Source organism: Chrysochloris asiatica, unplaced genomic scaffold (genome assembly GCF_000296735.1).
Source record: "Chrysochloris asiatica unplaced genomic scaffold, ChrAsi1.0 scaffold00069, whole genome shotgun sequence".
Classification (NCBI taxonomy): Eukaryota; Metazoa; Chordata; class Mammalia; order Afrosoricida; family Chrysochloridae; genus Chrysochloris; species Chrysochloris asiatica.
The window spans coordinates 4,516,633-4,535,970 of record NW_006408587.1 but is presented as its reverse complement, the minus strand read 5'-3'; the positions used below and the strand labels follow the sequence as shown (position 1 = coordinate 4,535,970).

At 43.7% G+C, this 19,338-nt stretch overlaps 1 protein-coding gene across 1 annotated transcript in view; it reads right to left on the bottom strand.

Annotated features, from left to right (window-relative positions):
• Positions 1-19,338, bottom strand: part of EPB41L4B (erythrocyte membrane protein band 4.1 like 4B) — a 223,632-nt gene that overhangs the window by 89,364 nt on the left and 114,930 nt on the right. The window contains exons 11-18 of the mRNA XM_006864734.1: positions 18,209-18,296; positions 17,967-18,055; positions 17,596-17,665; positions 17,336-17,505; positions 13,949-14,058; positions 9,594-9,624; positions 6,239-6,272; positions 1,556-1,620 (exon numbers count right to left, since the gene is read on the bottom strand). Of these exons, the coding sequence (XP_006864796.1) occupies positions 1,556-1,620; positions 6,239-6,272; positions 9,594-9,624; positions 13,949-14,058; positions 17,336-17,505; positions 17,596-17,665; positions 17,967-18,055; positions 18,209-18,296 (657 nt within the window). The remainder of the gene's footprint in view (positions 1-1,555; positions 1,621-6,238; positions 6,273-9,593; positions 9,625-13,948; positions 14,059-17,335; positions 17,506-17,595; positions 17,666-17,966; positions 18,056-18,208; positions 18,297-19,338) is intronic.

The window sequence follows — 19,338 nt, the reverse complement described above, 5'->3', positions numbered from 1 at the left end:
TGTAAGAGCCACAAAATCATTTGGTCTGGCCCTGCCAAAGCAACTGCAGTTCCAGCCATCACATTGCTGTTGTTGTTTAGTGCCGAGTCGGTTCTGACTCATTGTGACCCTGTATAGGGTTTCTGAGGAGGGACTGGTGAATGTGATCAGCTCATGAACCCATAATGCCACACCAGAACTCCTGGTAGCCATCACATTGTTGTTGTTAACTGCCACTGAGTCGTTTCCGACTCATAGTGTCCCTGTATAGGGGTTCCAAGGAGTGGCTAGTGAGCTTGAACCACAGACCTTGCAGTTCAAACCAACTCTGCAGTCCAGTGCATTAACCCACAGCACCACACCAGGACTTCTAACCAAATATAGCAGACTAATGTTTAAGTTGATTGTTTTATATGGCCAGCGAATGATGTTATAAATTTTAGCAGGAAAAAAAAAAACAAAAAAAGTCCCCCACCCCCACAGATGGACTTACTTCCATTACTACACTTACCAACTATGCTTCTGCAATAGTTTTCATAAACAAACATCAATTAAGACTGATATAAAAATCAAATTAAAAAAGGAGCATCTACCTTCACAAAGCAGTACTGGTATGGCGCTGTGGGTTAATGCGCCAGACTGCAAAGCCATTTGAACTACAAGGTTGATGGTTCAAGCTCACCAATCGCTCCTTGGAAACCCTACACAGGGTCGCTATGGGTTGGAACCAACTCAACGGCACTTAACAGCAACAACCACCTTCACAAAACTATCATTTTTAAAACTGTAATATTAACAGAAATCAATTTACTTTCAAAGAACTGTGTAGTTAGGTTAGAGCAGGTCTGGCAAACTACACTCTCACTGACTGTGTTGCACATTTTACTAAACCAGCCACGTGCTGTGCTTTCATTTAGGTATTATCTGTGGCTGTTTTGTTCAGCTGTGAGACGAAGATGAGACTGTCTGCTCCTGTAAAGATTTACAGTCTCAGTAAGGCTACATGGGGTCGCTATGAGTTGGAACCAACTAGAGAACAGTGGGTTTGGTTTTTTGTTTAAGTTACAATGACAGATCTGAGTAATTTCAACAGTTGACCAAAATGTTCATCAAAGCCAAAAACACTGACTATCTGGCCCTGTACAGAAAATGTCCACCAAATGCTTAGTTAAAAAAAAGATTTACCACCACAGAAAACATACTCCCACTCATACACTTGGGGGGTGGGGTGGATTTTTTTACCCCCTGAAAATCTACCTCCACCACAACAAAAATACCCAAACTTTTATGTAAGTAAATAAATTCTAAGGACAGAAAAACAACTTAGTAATTTGAAGTTACCATTTCTAAGTCACAGACCTAAAATGTCCAAGGTTAGAATTATTTTAAAAAACTTAAATTCGTTTTAATTTCACAAAGCATAACTTGAGTAAATCCAGACTTATCACTGGTTTTCTTTCCTTTGCAAATTATTAATCTCAACCATGACAATGCAACTGCTAAGACTGGTTTGAATCTGAACTTCCCAGAGAAGCAGAAACTTCAAAAGCACAAGTCTTGGGGTTCAAGCACTTACCTGACATTTGGAGAATGGGGGTGCCACCGAGACTGGCTGGAGTGGATATTAGGATGATACTGAGGCTAGAAATAAAATATCATACTCGATTATTCAATGACCTTTTTATTTCCACAGTCTTCATTTACTTTCTTGCACTGGCCTTCACTTGAGGGGTTGAGCAGGGCTGTGAACAGAAAAGCTGTAACTAAACCCTGACTGGTGAGGACTAGCAACGCTTCTCCTACAGACAAAGGCTGGGGTTGGAACACCACACCTGGTTCTGGAAGCGCCACCTACAGAGGTAGTCCCCATACTCAAAGGGGTTGGAGAGTGGCCCTCAGAAAACAATGAAGCATCTGCTCTGAAAGGGGTCATCTAGCATGCCCAGGACACGCAATATTCACCCCCACCCCGCAAAAAAAACAGATGGAGGGACCCAGAGAGAAGGGAGTCCATAGGGAATTTCTGCCTTCAGAAACAATTTTTTGTCATTTTTGAAAACGACAACAGCCATGTTTAACAGTTATATCTGCACACAGACACAGACAGGTCAGGGATGAACAGACAGCAGAGCTGTGGGTGAATTCTTCCCTCTCCCTAGTATATGCAATACAAATAATTTTCTAATATAATCGAAAGTAAAATACCAAGGAAAAAAAAGTCCAGAATACTTGTTATCCTGGTAAAATTGAAGAAAGGAAGGGAAAGATTGAGGGAGGAAGGTGCTGGTCCATTTTAGCTGAGAAAACACGTTTGCAACTCTCACAAAACCTTACCATTGGAAAGACAGGATCAGCCTTGCTGGGCTGTGGACTGTTAATCCACTTCTGGCCTGAAGAGGGCAGCAGTCCCAGACATTGCCATTAACTATGGAAATTCTCAAGACTAAACTTTCTATGGGGCAAAATTAGGCCCTCTGACTTTTAAAAAAAGGAATTCTGGTGGTGTAGTAGACTAAGCATTGGACTGGTGACTTAAAGGTGGGTGGTTCAAATCCACCAGCTATTCTGTGGGAACACGATGAGGCTGTCTACTCCCATAAAGATTTACAGCCTCGGAAACCCTAGGGAGCAGTTAGACTCTATCCTATCGGGTTGTATGAGTTGGAATTGGCTACATGGCAGTGGGTTTGGTTTGAGTTTGGCATTTAAGTAAGGAATCCTGGTGTCGCAGTGGTTCGGCAATCCGCTACAAACCAAAAGGTTGGAGGTTTGAATACACCAGTCACTCCACAGGAGAAAGATGTGGTAGTTTGTTTGTCACGGTTACAGCCTTCAAAACCTTAAAACTTTGCTCTGCTCTATCTGACAGAGCCACTATGGAGAGTCACTGTGAGCCTGAATTGACTTGGTGGCAACAGGTTTGTTTTGACATTCAAGTCTTTATACTTTCTAAATGGTTTCTTCCCCTTCTCTCTTTTCCTTTGCTGCTTTGGTAAGTACGGAGAAGCCTGATCTATTAAAAAACAAAACAACAACAGAAGCCAAACCTGATGCCTTCTAGTTGATTCCTAATCATGTAGCCACCCCTACTGGACAGAACAGAACTGTCCGCTAGGGTTTCTAAGGCTATAATCTTTATGGATGAAGATTACTATATCTTTCACCCATGGAGCAGTTAGTAGGTTTGAACCACAGACCTTTTCGGTTAGTTGCCAAGTGCTTAACTATTGCATCATCTTGGTCAGGACGCAGTGGGACGATGTCCTCATTCCTTCAATGATGCCTGTCAGCAAGCTAAGTCTGCAGTCCCCAAAAGGACATGCAACAGGAAAAGAGGGGTCTGGAGAAACTATCTCAGTAACAGAAATCAAGAGCTGCACAGGGTTCAGAATCTCCCTAATGCAGTTTTCCACACCTCTCTCTTTTAGAGTATATAGAGGCCCAGAGAGTTTAGATGGTTGTTCAAAGTCAAACTATTGCAGGGTTCTTGGTCACCCAGCCAGGCTCCAGGCCCGAAATGTGGCTCCGTCAACTGGGCCTTCAAGAGAGGATGATTAACTTAGAACTGGTTTTTCTATTCTACTCCCCATATTCAAACACAACCAAATCAGAGTCATCAGAGAAAGATGGGTACCTTCTCATCCATAAAGACCTGAAAGAAGATAATCCCCCAGTCTCCTTTGGTATTTATATAAAACTCTAAATGTTGTTGCTATTCATTGTATGCCGTCGAGTAGATTCCGACTCACAAAACTTTACAGCTGTCGAGAATTGTAATGTCAGCAGATGGTTCTCAACTGTGGCAGTTATGACCCTTTGGAAGCAATTGGAAATGTATGTGGCATATGTCACAATGACTGGAAGCTTACCTTTAATTAAAGGGCAGAAAACAGGGAAAATGGATGTCCTGTAATTCTAGGACAGTCCCAGATAATGAAGAACTGTCCCTTCCAAAATGCCAATGTCACCCCCATTGGGAACACAGTATTCACCCTTTGCAGGCGGCTAACCTCACCATGCACAGAGTAAGATAAACACTGCAACAGTGGCCTCCTGAAAACTCTTCACAGCCCTCAGATACTTAACAAGCCATTGCTTGTCACAGTCACTCTACCCCCAAACCTTGAAGAGCAAGACAGAACCTCCAAGACTGGCAAAGTGCAAAGGAGCAGTGGTTGTCAAAGATGGTGAAAACTACTGTCTAGATAACAGTGTGAAGTAGATCCAATTTCAACAAAAAATACGTTCAATGTCCACCCTAAGGAGTGAACGTGCAGTAAGAACACAACTACATAAAACAATCCATCAAGAAGAAGATTCAAGAACCTAAAGAGGGCAATTGGGTGACCTGAGCCTTCCCCACATCGTGTTAAAAGCCTTTGTTTCACTAGTTAAGCATGAAAACACTAAAGTCACATTCAGGTCTTGCATGCTGGGAATGTGATTTCATGTCCCGACAGCAATGTCACAAAATTCTGCTAACACAGAACAATCCGGAAACCTCATAAAAATGATGTACACTGGGATTCCATCCTCATTTACAGTAATGAAAGACCAAGAAATGGAATAATTTTGAAGAAGGCTCCAAGTGTTTGTTTTTAAATGGAATAACTTCATTATTGGTGACACTGAAAACCAGACGGATGACAGGGAGGGCAGTATGCTTCAGACAATCAAACCCATCCAGCATAAGAAAGTTGGCCACACTTAGAGGAGATGTCACCAGATGTGAATGCTGCCTCTAAGCACCAACAGTGACAACCTACAGAAGAGGGCCACATTTGCTGAACATTCCCCAGTTTGACTGCTCATTAAAACCACACTCAAGCCCAGTTCTACCCCTCGAATTACTGATTCAATCTCTCTAGGGTAAGACCTTAGCATTTTTGTTGTTGTTGTTGTTTGTTTGTTTTTAAGGTTTATCAGCTGATTTTAATGGGCACCAATTAGAACCACCAGTGTTGCTGACCTCCAGGCAAGATGACAGAAGGCTGTGTAGAAGAGGTGGTGTCTGAGCCGGTCTCTGAGGGTATTTTAATGTACAGACTAGACGGGCAGGGATTCTGGCAGATAAGCATATGCGGAGGAACCAGGAATGACATTATAGGGCAACAAGTATGCAGTTCCCTGAAAGCTGAACATATGGTGTGTGATGAGAAGGCACAGTGAGAAACAGACATAGAAGAATAAGTCAGAGCCAGGTCATAGAAGGCTATGAATGGCTAGTGAGAGTCATCCAGTGATGTTTGAGAGAGAAGTGCTTCATCCAATTTGGGCTGTGGACTTTACCTTGAGTGCTACTGTGGGCTACTATGCTGGAAGGTGGGTAGAGAGATAGCAGCCCCGGGCCCTGGGTGGCCACACCACAGAGTTATAGGGACATGGGACAATTTTGAGATGAGTAAACAAGCATAACTCCAGCCACAGAAGTATCCATGCTTCTTCTGCAGCAAATGGACCTAACCCAGTGCTTACAAAATGCGTTGTAGAAACCAATGCTCCACTGATGCTAATGGGGAGTCCACAAAGAAAAAGAACGCCAGATTTTTTGTGTTTTTTTTTGTGGGGAGGGTGTCTCATCCTCAAATTGCCTGTGGGAAACTCCAGATTCAAAAAGGGAAGGGGAAAACAGAACTCACTGCTTAGGAGATGCTGAATCTTGTTAAAGGTGATAAAAAGATTTGCAAACGGAGACTGGTAATGGTTGAATGACAGGATGAAGATAATGTCACTGAATTAGAGATGTGAAGAACGTTGAAATGGCAAATGCTTTGCTGCATATATATTTACCACAATAAAGGGAAAAACGGAGAACATTTCTTGCAGGGTATATCTCGGTACTTTCACATGCCAGTTGGCACTGTGAAACCCAAGAAGGGAGAGGAAGGGATGCAGCATCTCCCAAACAAACGACCAGGATACCCTCTTGTGAACTCGCCACGTGGGACTCGTATTCTTTGGGCTTAGAACACACTTTGACCAAAAGCTGCCTCATACTTCAATGCCTCGAAGTGGTGATGTCTGATGACCCTGAAGCCTATGCTTACGCCATATGACAAGGTTAAAAACCATACCCAGTCCAGAGGATCAAGAGGAAGAGTCAGCAAGAGCTCTCTTCTTACTATTTTCTCAAGAAAAAAACCAAACACTTGTTAACATTTCTTCAAAATCTGAATAAAAGCATAATGACTGCTCAATGTAGAAAAAGGAGAAAATATAAAGAAGTATTACATGCGAACCTTTACAAACAACCTCTTACCTGGTAATTATGGACTTCAGGATTTGGTTTAGGGCTAAAAACAAAAAGAAAAGAAATGATCACTTAACCAGTTGGCATTATTACTGATTTATTTAAATATTATAAGCTACTCTAATGCACTTCCTACAGTGTTGGGAACTTTCACATACTGTTCTCCTTTCTGGTATATTATTACTTGCTTAGTTTAACATATAAGCCAGAAAATAAAACAGCAAGTTTTATTCAGCACTTTAGAGCTCACAAATAAAAAGGTACGATAATATTACAAAATACTGCAGATAACACAATGTTTTGGTGGTGAAAGAGGGGGCCCTTTTGGTTGTGTGAACCATGTTTTGTATTTCCCATTCTAGGTCTACCCTGGCATTCCTGGGTGGCCCACAGCACCAGGAATCTCCACGGATGCCCAGCGCTTTCTCTAGTTGGAAGGGACAGCCACTTCTGAGTATTTACCACTAAACACTGCAGTGGGAACCACCTATAGGCATAGTTGCTACTGGAATATTGCAGATGATGTAGTCACCACTTTGGAATGCTCATGTCATTAAAAGCTTGGTCCTTGGACCATCACATCTGTTATTTAATCCACACAACAATGATACGAGGTCAGTAAACGTTACAGTCTCATTTTATAGATAAAGAAAACGCTTGTCTAACAGAGGACTCAGGGTCACTTGGCTGGTCAACAGCACTGGACTAGAAAGGAATCTCCACCCATTCAGTCCCAACATCTGGATGCTTTGAGAGCTGACACTTTGAGAGCCCGAGAACGTGTCCAGGGCTCCTTATACATGAACCTATTTTGATAGAATCTTAAATGTAAGTATTGTTTAAAAAATATATAGATAGATAGATGAAAAAAGTTGGTGTGCAATGTGCTTAAAACACAAACATGGCCCAAAAAAACCACAAACAAACATGGCCACACTTGTTGGGTGACCTAGCTAGGCGTGCTTGAAGGCTTATTGCTTTTCCCGTAATGAGAGGGAAACCTACTTGCTTGGCTCTAGAAGGTTCTGTGTCTCAGTTTTCTGAGGTCTAGTAGCACAGAGCTAAGCTCTGGACTAGATCTACAACTGGCTGGAGTTCATGGGGCAGGTAAGTGTCTTGGGAGGGGCTCTTTCCTAGTAGAACCCTGCAGTCCAGAGCACGATTAGCCCCTGTCTCCCACAGCAAGCCCACTCACTCCAGGAGCCCCCAGGCTGCAGAGAGCAATTGAACAGCTGTCAACAGTGATTATTAGCTCATTTTGTTCCTAAAGGGTGTATTTACTGGGGCTTTATTTTCAGCAGAGATTTTTTTTTTTTAAGTTTGTTTTGATTCCCAATACATATAATCTCCACCAGAAGCTAAGAGGAAAATGGAATTTTATTAGGGAAAAACCAACCAACCAACCAAAGCAAATAAACAAACAAAAAACCACCTCTTTAGAGAGCAAAGGAAATAAATGCTGTGGCTTACAAACCCCTGAGAATTCAAATCAAGGCACCTTGAGAGACTGAGGAAAGGACAAATACTTTTAAGCACACCACCTGCTAGAGGTGCCCTAGAAACTGGGTACACCTGTGCAAGAACCCAGAGACCTTCTTCCACTCTCCGGAGCAGGAGGTGATGCCCAGTCCCTCCAGTGAACCCCAAGACAAGAACCAGGACGCATGAGCCCCAGCAGATTGGCAGTATAAGCAGTTTGGCGTTGGGGTTCCCAGCTGTGAGATACAAGGGGTTAGTCTAAATCATCATTTCATCAAATTATATTTTCTAGACCCTGAGCTCCTTGAAGGTGCCTTGGGGCTGCCTTGGGAAGTAGACAGGGGAGCCGGCAGACACTGGTTCCTCAATCCCCATGCTCACTGCTTCATAGGCCCAGTAGCTCTACTTCTGTCTGCTGGGCTTCTGGTGGGAAAAAATCAGAGACTAAAAACAAAATCCTGATGTAGCTCAAAGTCCATGTTTTCAGGAGATGCTGAGAAGGGAAGGCTGAAAGTGCCCGAGTTGGTGTGGAAGCAAAGCTGGGGCTAGGCTGGGGGTCGCTGATTCCTCCACTAGTGTTTTGATCATTTAATGCAGGCATCCATAACCCACGTCCCTCATGCTGGGTCGTCCACATTACAGCTCTCGGCACACTTCACCTCTCATCTCACAGACTTCCTCTCCAGCCCCAGGCAGACTGAGACCTGTGTCAGGGACAGCCAAAAGGCTGAACAGAACTGTGTCCAAATGCAGGGCCAAAACTACTATAGCTTGTAACTCTTTAACATGATAGTTTGCTGTTGTTGTTGGTAAATGCTTTTGAGACAGTTCCGACTCACAGCGACCCTGTATATATAGGGTTTCTGAGGAGTGGCTGGTGAGTTTGAACTGCCGACCTTGTAGTTCAAGCTGACCTTGTGGTTCAGCTCATTATCTTGCAGTGGCAGCCATACCAGGGCTGTAACACATCAGAACCCACCTAAGAAAAAGGGTTGTTTGAGAGGAAGAAAAATGACCACAGGCCAGGGAGGCAGGGGCTCTCCCCGAAGCAGGACACCAGAATTCCCTGGGGAGCTGGAAAAAACCCCAAAAATAACCCATAGATGCCTGACTCCCCACTACCCCCAGGCACTCTGGGCTTTGTCAGAGCTCATCAGACGACTTGAACATAGGACAGACCAAGAGCACCTGTGCTGGGGCAAAGGTCAGCAAACCACGCCCTCTGGGCCAAACTGGCTCACTGAGTCTTGAAAGTGAAGCTTTACTGAACACCCCTTCATGTACCTACGGCTGCCTTTATATCTCACAGAGTTAAGCAGTTGCAACAGAAACAGCACGGCCCACCAAGCCTAAAATATTTTCCATGTGACCCTTTGCCAGAAAAGCAGGCTGACCCCTGTGCTACACTTTCATTCTGGCAAGTTCTTTTCCCTGGGGAACTTCAAGAACAGGATTTAATGTCTTTGACATGTACGCGTATGACTATAAACATACATGTCGCTGAACAAATTCAGCATTTGCTCTCATCCAGCTTTTGCGCAGGAGCGTGGCCTTTGTTCCTGTCACTGCCGGCAAGGCCATTAGCACCATGTGCTGCACACGTTCCTAGCATCTTGATCATCACTGCTGTAATACACAAAGCAACTCAAACAGAGCAGCTGTGTTTTCAACAACAACAACAACAAACCAAACTGTCCTGGAACTATTTCTTTGTGTACTTATTGAAAACCAGGAGGATGGTATAGCCAGGAAACAAACAAAGGAAAAACAGAAAGATTATCAGGTGACTCATTCTGTGATTTAATTGCATTAAGGGAAGTCAGCATTGCAAATAATTAGAATAATTAGAGAGAGGAGCTGTACCCCAGAGTCTGGGGGCACTTACCAGAGCTGAGCCGCAATCACGGGGTTGCTTGCTTTAAAAGAAAAATGAAAAAAAGTTATGACATCTTAGAGAGCAATTATAACTTTTCTGTTGTTGAGAAAACATACACAGCTAAACATACACCAATTCCACGATTTCCACATGCACAATTCAGTGACAGTGATTACATTCTTTGAGGCGTACAACTATTGTCCCCCTCCTTTTCTGAATTGCTCTTCTCCCATAACATCAATTCACTGACCCCTGAGGTTCCTTAAATTGCTCTTTTGAATTCCTGTGGTCAATGTGATCCCACATAGATAGGTTCTTAACACAGCCTGCTGCTTACGGCAGACATTCTTTAAACCTTACACCAGAAATGTCCCCTAAAGTCTTCCTTAAACCAAGCAATTGGTTAGCTTAACTAGTAAAGATTATCTCAGGGTGATAGTAGCAATGGTTGATAAAGCTTCCAAGGTTCCAGAAAATCTGGATTCCTTGAGAATTTTAAATCCTGTTCTGTATATTTCTTCCTTTTGATCAGGATTCTTCTACAGAATCTTTGCTCAAAATGGTAGCCAAGCGCCATCCAAAGCTTCTGGCTGCATGGCGTTTGCTCATGGAGGCAACATAGCCATGCTTTCTACTTCCTCTTCTTTTTCCGAACTCTTCTTCCTCTATAGCTCCATGAGAACATAGACCAATTATTGTTGTCATGCAGTTTGAAAGACAATAACATGGAAGAGACTTCTGAGATCTCAGAGCAGTCCCAATCCACTGTAGACAGAATCTGTACCTTAGCTACCTCTTCTTTTCTAAGGGAAAATAAAAGGCCTTTCCTCTGTGCTCCTCTCCCTCTGACTCACTCAGCAAACTTTCACTGCGCATTTTACCTCACCCGCTGGCTGTACTAAGCGTGCAGAGACAAGAGACACAGTCCTTGCTCTGAAGGAGCTCACAGTCTCGAGACAGACACAGAGAGAGACAGAGAGGCATGTAAAAGTGAAAACAACCTAAGGTCACAAAGGCTGAAACACAAGCATGACTCTGGTAGCCACAAAACTCAGAACGGTTACTTCTGAGTGGGGAGGCAGTGTGAGGCAGTGTGGAAGGGAGACATGGGGTGAGGGAGAGCTTATTTAACTATACAGCATTTTGTATTTAAAAGACTGAGAAACAGAAAACCCTTAAAAGCTTCACAAAGATGCTAGAACTTGGGCTGGAAAAAAAGTCAGCAAAATAAAGGAGAAAGATCAAGAAGGAAAGAGGAAAGGAATTCTACAATCTGGGTCTCACAGAGCTGAAGCCATCTTGGCCTCAACAAGGGGTACTTCTGTTGTGTCTGCATACACTGATAAGGGCTGGGAGATCATTAGTGTCTTAAGTTAGCTTGTTCTTTCTCTCAGAAATCCTATCAGAAAATTATTTCTTATAGTAGTTGGTTTCCGGATAACTGGCCCAGTGAACCATACACACAAGTAAAATAATCCCCACAGGGGTAACACAGCCTCTGAAACAATTTCTCTTCCCCACCACTCCCAGAGTTCCCACAATTACACTTTCTCTGTCCCTCATCAATTCATCCTCCTTCTCTAGATATGCTCCACCATCAGGCCTGTCTTTAAGGTGGGGTACAGTTCCTGGGCTCTGGGCATTTTCCTTCCACTAAAGCAGTTGATAAGTGGCTACAAATCAGGCTGCTAACCTCAGGGACAGCAGTTAGAAACTACCAGCTGTTCCGCAGGAGAAAGATGAGGCTTTCTGCTCCTGTATAGCCTCAGAAACCCTACGCAGGGTCGCTATGAATCAGAATTGACTCCACGACATATAACAACAACAACAAAAGCGTTGATGACTTTAGAGATCTGGCTGCCACACTGGTGCACTACTGGTTCATGAAAGAAGAAAAGAGCGGGAAATACAAGTTAAAAACTGTAAGAAGGGTGTGTTTACATTTAGGTGCCAGGTTCCCAAGGAGGCCCATTAACTCCTGTTGTTGTTAAGTGACATCAAGTCGGTTCCAACACACAGTATAGGGTTTCTGAGGAACAGCTGGTGAATTTGAACCACCAACCTTGTGAATCAAAGAAAAATAAAAAAGGATGGCATGTTTATTATGAGTCACAAAGCTATAGAAAGGGTGAAGTGAGTTTAGAATGCAGGGGCCCTGCCCTCCAAAGATTTCCTATAAAAGGACAACGTACTGTGAAACCACGTGAGCTGCAGTGTCTTATTTAATATGGCTCTTCTAGACATGGTCTTGGACTCCGGGTGTGGTGCTGTAGGATCATCACTGGACTGTGAACCGACTGTGAACCACGACGTTGGCAGTTCAAACCCTCCTTGGAAACCCTACTGTTAAGAAGTGCCGTCGAGTCAGTTCCTACCCATAGCGACCCTGTATAGGGTTTCCAAGCTGGTGAGCTTGAACCGCCGACCTTGCGGTTTGCAGTCTGGCGCATTAACCCACAGCGCCACACCAGGACTCCCTATACAGGGTCGCTATGGGTTGGAATAAACTCAACTGTACTTAACAACATCAGACATAGTCTTTATAACTCCCACCAAATGACTGGTTGGGACCATGCAGATTGGCTGTATTTCTTCTCTTCCTGATGGATCTGGGTACAAGAAGGTGGAGGGAAGAGGCTGATAGGATTCTATGATTCAGTTGTGAGTGACTGTAAAAACTTAAAAATTTAAATGAGAGAGGACTGGTCAATTTTGTCATCCTGTTGGGTTTAAGACGAGCCACCTCAGAAGCAGGAAGGGGGATCTCACTAACATCCAGAAAAAAGAGTAAGAGTGGAGGACATCTTTTGGGTCCCAAGATACCTATGCCTGAACCTTCTCGACCCAGGGGAAAAAATCTGTGAAACCAGAGGAGTGGCAGAGAAACTCAGCTTTCTGGTCCTTGGAGTAAGTAAAGCTCAGAACCTTCAAACAGGAGGCTCATTATGGAACGGGGTACCTCAAGGTACTTAATCCAGGGGGCCAGGTTTGCTGACCCACAGAGCTCAAACTGAGCACCTTTGTTGGGGCTGAAGTTTACAGCAGAGTGGAGTGCCCTCTGAGCATTTATCAGCAGCTCTAAATGAACTTTGTAACATTGCCCAAGCAGGGTGTAAGTAAGATCAAGGGGCCAGGGGCCAGAGTGAGGCCTGCCTGAGAAGAGGCTGTTCTGACCAAAGAACTGTGTCCTGAACATTTCAGATCCTGACCTGTGACGTGCTAATTTTCCAAGTAAACCCCATAGCTATGAATATTGTCTGAGTTCTATGTGGCCATTGCAATGAATGATCGAACTTGGCAGCAAAGTAGAGTTCCATTGGAGGGATGGTTGGTGTTAGAATAGGACAAAGAAGGCTGGAGGGTGGAGACAGGTCCAATCTCCCCTCCCCCTATGGGAATCCATTATCTTTTACAGCAGGAATTCAGAATGGAGGAGTAATCCAGTACAGAGAAGGGAACACTACAAAATGGGATTTGGAGGTAGGATTTAGATAGAAATGAGCATGGCTTGCTCACTGACTCAGTGACAGATTATGTGGTGGGTACCGGGTCGACTGCCAGCTGTGACAACACAACAGCAAATGATACAGACAAGCCTTGGGGTTAGTGAGGGCCTGGCTATATCCACGGAAAGGTGTAAGCTGGACTGATGCTGAGGAGTGAGCCAAGCATTGAAAAGTTCTTATACAGACATGCCTGAGAGACTACCACTGGAGTAGTCTCTCCATCCCAAGTACCACCCCATCCTTGGGTACAGTATAATGTAAACATTTGAAATATTGTGAAAATTACCAAAACGTGACATGGAGACATGCTGGAAAATTGGCACTAAAAGACTTGCTCAATGAGGGTTTCCTCCACAAACTATTAAGTTTGTGTAAAAAATGAACAATGCACTAAAATACACTATCTGTGAAGTGCAACACAGTGAGCCCCAATAAACCGAGGCGTGGCTGTATCTACTCTGACAAGGTCAGAACTGTGAGCACCAGGAATCTGATACTGGGAACTAAGAGAAAAGGGACTGTTTCTCCCATTACGGTACAGTATCTTCTTCCTGTAATATGTTTATCTACAATATTCCTGTGGGCCCAGGGCTTCGTCCCAGATCCAGAAGAAGCAACGAGGCACAAGATAAGACGGGACTGGGGAGAAGGAAATGAGCAACCAAAGGGGATGACTAGGGACCACAGGATGGCAGAAGAGGTGTGCTTCCTGTAGAAAGGGTACTGGGATTTTCTGAAAAGCTTTGTCATGATGAAGCAGAACTGCAGAGAATTCCCTCTCAAACAGCTTTCCTGAGCTCCCCAGGGCTCCACTCAATCATCAGGTGAAATTCCAAGGCAGAACGAAAAATGCACAACCTTTGAAAGTGGAATGTCTTCGAGACGGATAGCGTTTACTGGGCTTCCTTTCAAAGGTGCTGGTTCTTCGTAACCTGGACCCATGCGTAGCTTGATATTCTGTTCGCCCGCTGGAAAGTAAACATTTCATTTCATGTTACCAATATCAACATATCAGTACATTATACGTACTTAGAAGTAAATTTTTATGTTCAAGAGCTCCAATGTGAATTTCAATTTGTCTTGAACTTGCATGGGAAGAAACATACTAAATTTAGCCTTCCACATTGAAATAAAACTCACTTCTGCCAAATCTAGCCTATATTATTGGGGCAGTGAATTCCTGAGTGGTGCAAATGAGAAAATACTGGACTACTGATGGAGAGGCTGGTGGTTCAAACCACCCACAGGTGCTGGAAAGTAAAGCTGGTTGATCTACTCCCGAAAAGTCACAACCTGGAAAGGTTCTACTCTGTATAACGTTCACGGTTCTACTCTGTATAATGTACACGGCTCTAATCTGTATAATGCACACGGTTCTACTCTGTATAATGTACACGGCTCTAATCTGTATAATGCACACGGCTCTACTCTGTATAATGCACACGGCTCTACTCTGTATAATGCACACGGTTCTACCCTGTATAATGCACACGGTTCTACTCTGTATATTGTACACTGTTCTATTCTGCTTACACAACATCACCATGAATCGCAAATGACCTGATGGCAACTAACAACATCAAATTTCCAACCAGGGATGAAACCTGCAATTTCAGTACCCAAAACTTGGCTGTATGTACTAAGCAGTTACTAGTACTTGCAACATTTGACAGAGAGACATTGATTAGCATATAAAACCACCTCTTAAAATAAAAGACGCTACATACACATTTAATTCATCTTTTTAAAGGTTGTTATCAATGGCCACTGAACTAAACCTTGGCTTTCTTTGCTATGCTAAGGAAAATATTATTTTTGTACCAGATCATTCTGGGTTTAAAAAACACAGTACCAAGATGTAGCTTCTAGAAGGCATGCTGTTTTGGTTTGGGCCACCCACTACACTGTGGTATCCCAGTCATTCTTGGTTTATGATTTATCAGAGGGAAGGACCTCCTTGCCACCTACTCTGAATTCTAAGTGCCTCCCCATTGGGCCACCTCATCTCCAACCTCCCCTTTCTCCTTGTTCTTCTCCTCGCAGAGCAGAAGGGAGCCTGGCCGGCCGAATCCTGGGGGAGTGTGCTCCCAGGAGGGAAAAGCTTGCCATGGTAACCACCTGACAGCCCTTCCCTCCTCACTCCAACTGTAGACGGTATCCGCAACCTGTGCTGCGTCTCTGTTAACCTTTGCAGTTCTGACTTTTTATATCCACCACAGAAGCCTGTGATTTGATTCTTTCTCAAAAAGTACTTGGTCTTTTTCTCCCCCTGGAGCACTTAAAAATACACTCAAACAAAAATATTTCTTTAACCAGACGCACACAGCCATTTCCTTACACAGTAGATAGATTGGAAAGGAGCAGATCTCTTGGCATTTTAAACAAGGTTCAAGGATGTGCCATGTGTGGGTAGAGGTTATAAAACCATGCCAAATGTTAGAGCCTGTACTAGCGATTCACAGACCTGAAAATTTGCCTCAGAAATCAATCCTGGACACATTTTAAATGCATATGCCCAGTCCTTCCACACACATGTCCACACCCACAGACTCTGATCGCCAAGGTCTCAGGCGAGGCAAATCCTCATTTGCACCAATGCCAGGGAGTTCTCATGCACATGTTTGAGAAGCATGGTCTTGGGACCATAATACATACTACAGACTTAAGCTCTCCATTTCTTCAGGATCTTGTCAGATTCAAACATTAACTGAGCCCACCCTGGGTGACATAAACACACTGACACCTGCTCTCATTCTTAATCATGACCCAACTTCCCAACATGGGCAGATGGCAACATAGCAGTGGTTAGAAATATAAGAGTCAGACCGCCAAGTTAAAAGTCTGTCTCCACCACTTATTCGCTATGTGTGACTTCTGGCAGATTGTGTCACCTCTCTGGCCCTAGTTTGCATATTTGTAAATGGTGACCATTAGAGTACCTATGACCTTTTTTTAAGGAGGCTTTGAGAATTAAGAGTTAATACATTAGAAGCTCTATCTAGCACAGTACTGTCCAACAATGATGTTACATTCTGTATCTGCACTGTACAATATGGTAGCCACCATCGTTAGAATAAACTGCAAGGTTGGCAGTTCAAACCCACTAGCAGCTCCTCAGAAACCTTACACAGCGACAGCACTTAACAGCAATGTGGCTATGAAGAGCCTGAAACATGGTTAGTGAGACTGAAGAATTAGAGCCTACAATTTAACAACTTTAATTAACGTAAATTTGCAGAGCCACACGTGGCTAGTGGCTACCATGATGGAAAGCATGCTGTTCTTGTTAGCTGCCATCAAGCAGGCCTCTGAGTCAAGGCAACTCCATGCTCAACAGAAATGGAAACAACCCATGACAAGTTGCAAGTCTGACCATTATAACCCATAGGGTTTTCATTGGCTGAACTTCAGAAAAAGACCACCAGGGTTTTGTTTCTAGTCCAGCTTAGTTAGGGAGCATCCATGAAACTTATTCAGCATCATAGCAACCCACAATGAACCACTGGTAGCCAGATGATGACTGTGTATGGGAGCACTGGCTGGGAACCAATCATGGTGTCCTGGATGGAATGTAAGAGTTCTAGCACTGAACTACCAGTGCCCTCATTTGTCAGACAGCACATAAACCAAACACCAAACTTGCTCCATCGAGTCAATTTTGGCTCACGGTGACAATACATAGGGTTTCTAAGACTGTATTGTTGTTGTTAAGTGCTGTAGAGTCAGTTCCGACCCAAAGTGACCCAGTGTAGGGTTTCCGAGGAGCGACTGGTAAGCATGAACTGCCGACCTTGCAGTTCAAACGGCTTTGCGTCTGGTGCATTAACCCACAGCACCACACCAGGACTCCAAGGTTGATGGTTCAAGTTCACCAGTAGCTCTTCTGAAACCCTAAACCGGCTCGATGGCACTTAACAAGAAGACTGTATATCGTGAGGGGAGCAAATAGTATCATTTTTCTCCCACAGAGCAGCTGGTGGATTGAAACCACTATCCTTGCTGGTAGCAGCCCAATGTCTAACCCACAGACCCACCAGGGATCCCTGTTGGGCAGCCTCCCGCTAGCTAAATGTCAGCTAGTCCTAATTTTGTAGGAACATGAGGATATGGAGGCAAAAACTCAGATCACACAAAAAAAGCAGGGATGGGATGTAAAGCCCAAATCCATCCTCTTTTCACAGAAAAAAAACATGACCGTTGCCCTTCCAGGAAACAAGAGATCCACATTGCAAAAATAGTTCCTACCTGAACCTGAAGCGAGATCCCAGCCTGATAAAGTCTGATTTGTTCGACTTGCTATTTCCTGGAGTCCGAAGCCTGAAGAAGGCATGGTGCTCGATGGCACATTTCCAGAGGTGCTTGCAGGTCCTGGCGCTGTCTAGCCGGAACACAAATGTGTGCTCTTGCTCACGGCCCTTAAAGATGAAGCACAAGACGCTTACTTGAGTGCCTGTCATGTGAGCAGGGAATTCACAGCCAGGAGGAGGACCCACAGTGAGGCCTACCTGATCGTCATCTTCAACCACCACAATTGTCAATTTGCTCTTTTTGAGATCCATTTTGGTAATTTTTGGCCTGGTCAGAGAAAAAACATTTTAAAAAGTACATTCTGCAGCAAAACTATCTATATATCCAACAGCAGTTTTCTTTCTACTTTTGAGTGTTAAATTTGGTTGTTTGTTTTTTTTAGAACCATGCACTCATTAGCATGTGAACCTAGAAGTTTCTTGGAAATTCACCCACAAATACAATATAGCATGATGTATTTAAAAAATAAATTTAGGTATTGCAAACATCCCTCACTAATCATCCATCACATATAATTCCACCACAAAATAGGAAAAGACATTTTTAATATCAGACAAAACTAAATTACCAAAAGAATAAGCCTATTTTGTTAGCTCCTTCAAAGATTAATATGCCTGTCGGCGTCAGTCCAAGAGAATATTCACAGCCATCTTTTCCCTACAAACAAACGAAGTGACAGTCGGTAGAGGGTTCTAACAGGTCGTCACAGAGCAGAATGAAAAACAGTTTCCTCACCATGTTACTTTGTTTGCACATTGTTTCCACATATCTCAGTAACCCAAAACAAAATGAAACAAACACAGCTCTTACCCTGACAACGTGCATGTTTACCCCATACATTTCCAGCCACTTCGCTTTATTCAGATATGAGAGTTCCGCCTGGGCAGGGCTCTTTCCCCTTAGAAAAACCAATGGAAATACAATGTAAACTGCAACTCATAAACTTACACAAGTCAGGACACCCCCCGTGCTATGGGATCTATGTAGCAGTTAAAGGAAGAAGGGAAATCACCTTATGTTAACCACAAAATATCACCAACAACAAACATGCTGTGCATTTAATAGGAAGATCACCCAACAGTGCTTAGCTCATCAAACAAAATAAAGCTTTAGGTGTGGATACAAGCAGGCAAATTTGTTAATAAGAGGGGGTTGGAAGAATACATAACAGCCAGTTATTAGGGCTTCTTTCTGAGAGAGAGAGTGCAGTGGGGCAGTGTGTATGTGTGTGTGTGTATGTGTGTGAGTGTGTGTGTCTCAATATCCACAAAATTCTATATTGTTTCAATTTTATGAAAAATGAGAATGCACCAAGCCAGTCACCTTTCTGTTTAAGAAAAAAGTTCTGTGACTCTTTAAGAAGGACTGAATGACAGAAGGCAACCAGGATAAGTTTCTGAGTTTGAGAGTGACTTGGAAGAGGCAGTTTGGGGAAGAGTTTTGGAAGGCAGAAAGGCTAGTTTGGGGAGTCAGAGAGTAAAAAGGAGGTACCAGTCCAGCAGGCAAGGCCAGCTTGAGACTTGAGTGGTGATTATATGGGAAAAGGGAGGGTAGCAAGCAAAGAGGAAAATGACATGGTTGGATGACAAGCCTAAAGGCAGAGTGATCACACTCTCTGAAATACAATCATTCCCATGGTCTTAACTATGAATACCCTCATAAGGGGTACATTTCCTAAAGGTCTGATCTGGAAGATTCTGGTCTTGCGGTTACTAGAGACACAGGTGAGAAGGGTGTGTGTCAAGGCAGGGCACCCACACTCTCTCTGAGCGGCCAGCCTGGCAGCAATGTGAAACCCAGGACCAGACTTTGTATTTCAGAGAAAAGCGCATGGTCTGGTTCCTGCTGACTAGCTCTTAAAAGAGCAAAGATGCTTGGGCCTTAGGGAAAACAGGACCCAAGCAGAGGAGAGAAGCAAAGAGTCATCAATAGAGCGATTC